The 5,173-nt window shown below is 33.3% G+C and overlaps 1 protein-coding gene across 1 annotated transcript; it reads left to right on the forward strand.

The window, feature by feature from the left end:
* The first annotated feature begins 221 nt into the window (after nt 1–221).
* Nucleotides 222–3,654, forward strand: LOC126720339 (uncharacterized). The gene is made up of 3 exons (XM_050422674.1): nt 222–722; nt 814–1,161; nt 2,948–3,654. Exons 1-3 carry the CDS (start codon nt 411–413, stop codon nt 3,440–3,442), a joined length of 1,155 nt encoding a protein of 384 aa, XP_050278631.1. The 5' UTR covers nt 222–410; the 3' UTR covers nt 3,443–3,654.
* Nucleotides 3,655–5,173: the final 1,519 nt, after the last annotated feature.

A 5,173-nucleotide genomic window follows, 5' to 3' on the forward strand; every position in this document is an offset into this window, starting at 1 on the left:
ACAATTATTGATATAATTTATTGCGAGTGATTTATATTAAATTAATGTGAATATCGAGTCCGTCATAACTTATCAACTTATCGAAGTTATTAAAAATTGGGAAATTCTAACATTAGTGGCCAAAAGCAAAACAACAGGAGTCGTCCTATAGAAAGAAGAATAAAGGTAATAGACAGGCCAACATGCGAGTGTGTCTATTATAATACCATCTCAGCCGTTGGACAGATAAGCTGTCGCTTTTGTCTCTTCCCACAAACAATGCTTCAAACTCTTTCACACTCCCTCACCTTTTGTTAAATATAACCACAAACCATGACCTCCATTAGATACTACTCCTTCTTCTTCTTCAACCATTTCCATCATCTTCTTCAATAACTGTTTCTCTTATTCACCACTTTTAGTTTCATGATATGGGTTCTAAAATGAGAAGAAAGCAACAAGTGTGGTACGTGCCTCAACCATTGACACCCTTAATGGAATGGCCAGACCCAGAAATGCAAGAAGAAGGTAACAAAAAAGAGAGCTCTTGGGAAGTCATACGTGAATGGTTTAGAGCAACAAAAAACTCTCCCGGAGCCAGTTTTTCAAGCCCATTTGATGGTGCCATTCAACCCAAAAAGCAAGATTTGAGGCTTTTGCTTGGTGTTCTTGGTTGCCCTCTTGCTCCAATTCCCCTAGTCAATGACCCAATTGATCGTCTTCACATCAAAGACATTCCTATGGTATACATACATATACATGTTATATTCTTATTTCTACTACTACTACTACTCAATTTTGTTGTTTGTAACGTTTTGAATTGTTGTTTAACAGGAAACTTCAATTGCAAATTATATCATACAACAATATCTAGCAGCCACGGGGTGTCTAAAGCAACAAAAGTGTGCAAAAACCATGTACGCAACAGGGACGGTGAAGATGATTTGTTGTGAGACAGAAGTTTCGTCTGGGAAAAATGTGAAAACTTTGGGAACAAGAAGTGGTGAAAATGGTTGCTTCGTTCTTTGGCAAATGTTGCCTGGCAAGTGGTCTCTGGATTTGGTTGTGGGTGGCAATCAAGTCATAGCTGGTAGTGATGGAAAAATTGTGTGGCGCCACACTTCTTGGCTAGGCACACACGCAGCGAAAGGCCCCCAACGCCCACTCCGTCGCATCATACAGGTACTAGCCTCGGTTTATATTAAATATTACAAATCTATAAATATATTTTTCTCGAGAATACAGGTACTATTAGATTTGGAATCATTATTATGTCATATACAATCAAATTTTCTCAAATGGGAAATAAAATATTCGGTATCTCAATTGTAATGAGATATGTATGCCAATTTTGGTGGATAAATGATGTTCTCCATATTGGCATTCGTCTACCCTACGCATACCAAAAGTATTTTTAGTACAGTTGTATCTAAACCAAAAAAGGGGTCAAAGTTAGGAAATTTTCATCTGGGTTAGGTCCAATAATCACGGTGCTCAAAATAAGACCAAACTTTTCTTTTTTAGAGAATCAAATAAGACCAAACTTCCTTATCTAAGACAATGTTAAACATTAGCGTTCTCGACGAGATTGGGTGTACAATTATGGCTTATTCGGATCTTTTACTCTTGCAAGTCCAAGTTCAACAGATAGAGTGTCATTATAATCACGCTCAGATAGAAAAAACTAACTCTCTTCTACTCATTTTTTCTCAAAAAAAAAATAAATAAAAAAGAGAAAAAGACAATATTAGACACGCACCCCATTAAATATTTTTGTGCACTTAGTGAATAAAGACTCATTAAAGCCCAAATAGGTAAAGTTCAATTCTTTTTTTTTTTTTTTGAGAAACAGGTACAGTTCAATTCTGTTGTGTAACAATATATATATATATATATATATATATATATATATATATATATTTTTTTTTTTTTGAGAAACTGTTGTGTAACAATATAAAATCCATTTCAATAAAATAAAATAGAGGTCCAAGACTCCAAGCAAACCCTAGGGTATTCAAAAATTCCTTTACCAGACAAGGATAGAGACCGAGGAACAAAGACATAATCCCAAGAAATGGTATATTTTGGCTGACAATGATGGAGAAACTGTCCCTTGCTTTACCCTACACATTAAGGCTTTATTTTTATGAACACTGTCACTCACTGAATTAGGTAGAGCACGTGATTATCTTTGTGATGTCATCTAGGGTCATTTTACACACTACTATTTCCTCAACCTTGGGATTGCAGCTTGCTGTTACTAAAGTGCATGTATATTATCCTTTGCCTTAAACTTTTTCTTCTTTATTTCTTTCACTTTAGTGAATAATACCACATTTATTGCATCATAGCCCCCTGCTTTTCTTGTCTTTTTTCCTTCGTCTTTTTTTTTTCTTTGCCACTTATTCCTATATCACTCCCTACCTTTTTCTTATGGAGAAACAATATTTTTATTTTGAATAGCTCATAGAAATTAGAAACATCAATGAACAAATGGTACAACTTTTTTTCAAATGTATATACACCAAATTTTCAGAGCCAGCCTTTTTTCTTTTCTTCTCTGCTTCCAACATGTTTTGGCTCTAGGAATGTTTGGATCGTGCTTCAACAGTTCAACTAAACTTTCTTTGAATTGTCTTATCAATTTTTTTTTTTTTTTTGGCATAGTAAGGGTCATAAAATTAATAATTTAGAGATAATTTTATGAGTTTCCAAAAAAAAAAATTAAATAAAGAAATAATAAAAATTTTGTGCATTCTAACAAGTAAATTACTTTAAGATAACTTATATCATGGGAAAAAAAAAAAAGGAAAAAAACTATGTAAATTCAAAAAAGAAAAAAGAAAATGAAAGAAGGATCTAAGTATATGAATAATCCAGAATCAAGTTTTGATTATATTACCGTCTAAAATTGGCTTACATGCTATTGTTTATTTACTAAATTGTTTGGTTGTATCAATTTGTTCAGGGCCTAGACCCAAAAACCACAGCCAGCTTATTTGCCAATGCCCAATGCCTGGGAGAGAAACGACTTGGGCATGATGACTGCTTTGTACTAAAAGTATGTGCAGACCGAGCAGCTGTGATGGAAAGAAATGATGGTTCAGCAGAGGTGATTAGGCATGTTCTATATGGCTATTTTTGCCAAAAGAGTGGTCTCCTTGTATACTTGGAAGACTCCCACCTCACTAGGGTACAAACCCCAGAAAATGAAATTGTGTATTGGGAAACTACTATAGGAAGTAGCATTGGAGACTATAGAGATGTGGATGGTGTGTTAATTGCTCATCAAGGCAGGTCAATTGCCACAGTTTTCAGGTTTGGGGAGTTGTCACAACAACATACTAGGACTAGAATGGAAGAAGTTTGGACAATTGATGATGTTGTGTATAATGTACCAGGGCTCTCACTAGACTACTTCATCCCTCCAGCTGATATTGTGGACAACCTACACTCTCCATGATTCACTAACATTAGGAATTTTCTTTTTTTTGCTTTTATGCCTTTTTTTTTTTCTTCTTCTAATCACAATATTGGTGGGTTTATGGTGTAATTGTTTATTTAATGCTTTTAGTGTAGTATGTAGATGCTTCAAATGTCCAATCTTTTTAAGTTGAAATCAAATGACCAATTTAAGCATTGGGTGGAATAAGAGATTTGGTGTTTCTAAGGCAATGTTTTGAGAAAAATACTAAGGTAATATTTCATCTATTTTTTATGCATCCTTTTCACTATATCTTCTTGGTTTTGCTATGTGAAAGTAAGATCCAATCATGGAATTAGCAAGTCTCAATTGCACTAAGGAAACAGCCAATTGAATCTTAAAATATGGAATCCTTAATAAATGAACATATTTAGGTAGAGGATTTATCATACATGGATAGAGGGAATTAAAAAAAAGTAAATAAAAAATTAAAAAAAAAAAAAAGATTTTACTCTCTGTTTACTGAAGTACAGGATTAAATTTAACCCAAAGTGCTAACGTTACAACTCGTTATGGATAAATGTACTATTTTAAGGGAGTCGAGACTTCCTATAGCTGATGGTAAGGGCACAACTTTATTCCTTTAAAGAGCAGCAGCCCAGCTCTAACAGGTTGACTGAGGCTTGACCTAACATGGCCTCTACCTCTGCCTCTGCAAGATGTTGGACTTGGTAATGACATAACTTTATTCTCTTAAAGGGTGGTAGTGTAGCACCAACGGGTTAACTGAGACTTGACCCAACTTGACTTCCACTCAACAAAACTAACATAATTAATCCTAATCCAAACAAATGTTTTTTTATTAAAAAAAAAACATACCTCTATTAGTATTTATCCAGTAATATTTAAAATGAATTAGGCTTATAATACAACTAGTCCAAAATTGTTAAAATTCAAAGTTCAATATATAAGAGCTAGATTAAGCAATAAAGTAACTCGTATTTTTCCCTTTCCTTCTAGCTCTCTCGCGATCCCTTCTACAACTTGGTCCATAATACTAACTAGATCAACTCCATCTGGACCATCTCCAATAGAAGCAAATCTGACAGAACAAATGTTATTATGAATCAATCAATGAAGTTCATCTTTTCAAAACATCATGAGAAAGGAAAGAAGAAAAATGATTTTTTTGAAACATCATAAAAAGGTAATTCATTTTTCATTTTCATCATGTAAGAGTGAAATATTCTAATCATTAACAAACAATCATTCTTTATTTTTCTACCCATATTGAATCTGATTTCATTGGTATTTTGGGTATTTAGTACAAAAAGTATTCATTTTTTTTTTCTCTTTTTCTGCTTCTTCTCGTCCACATGCTATTGCATCCTTGGCCACATGTTTATCTGCAAGTATCTTATGGTACAATCTGATGTTAATCTGTTCATTTACTTTTTGTATCTCGGATAGGACTTGACTTGTTAGGTATGTTGGATTCATCGTACCACCATCTTTAACATTGAAAGAATATTCTCTTGCTATGTGTTCTTGCAATATATATATATATATATTTTTTTTTTCTTTTGCTGAAAGCAACTGATCAAAAACATTTTCTACCACTTTTTTTGTTTTACAGGAAAAAAAATTTCTGGCTCTAAATGTGATCCATCGTTATTAAAGTTGTTAATTTTGAACAGTAGTCATTCAGTTTTATCTATTGGAACAAAATATTTCAATACTAGTCTATTTTAGTATATGATTTTAGAGTCA

This window comes from Quercus robur, chromosome 4 (genome assembly GCF_932294415.1).
Source record: "Quercus robur chromosome 4, dhQueRobu3.1, whole genome shotgun sequence".
NCBI lineage: Eukaryota > Viridiplantae > Streptophyta > Magnoliopsida > Fagales > Fagaceae > Quercus > Quercus robur.

Coding starts and splice junctions, on each gene's coding strand:
- LOC126720339 (XM_050422674.1), top strand. CDS start 411: ATGGGTTCTAAAATGAGAAGAAAGCAACAAGTGTGGTACGTGCCTCAA. Junction 723..813: donor ACATCAAAGACATTCCTATG/GTATACATACAT, acceptor GTTGTTTAACAG/GAAACTTCAATTGCAAATTA. Junction 1,162..2,947: donor CACTCCGTCGCATCATACAG/GTACTAGCCTCG, acceptor CAATTTGTTCAG/GGCCTAGACCCAAAAACCAC.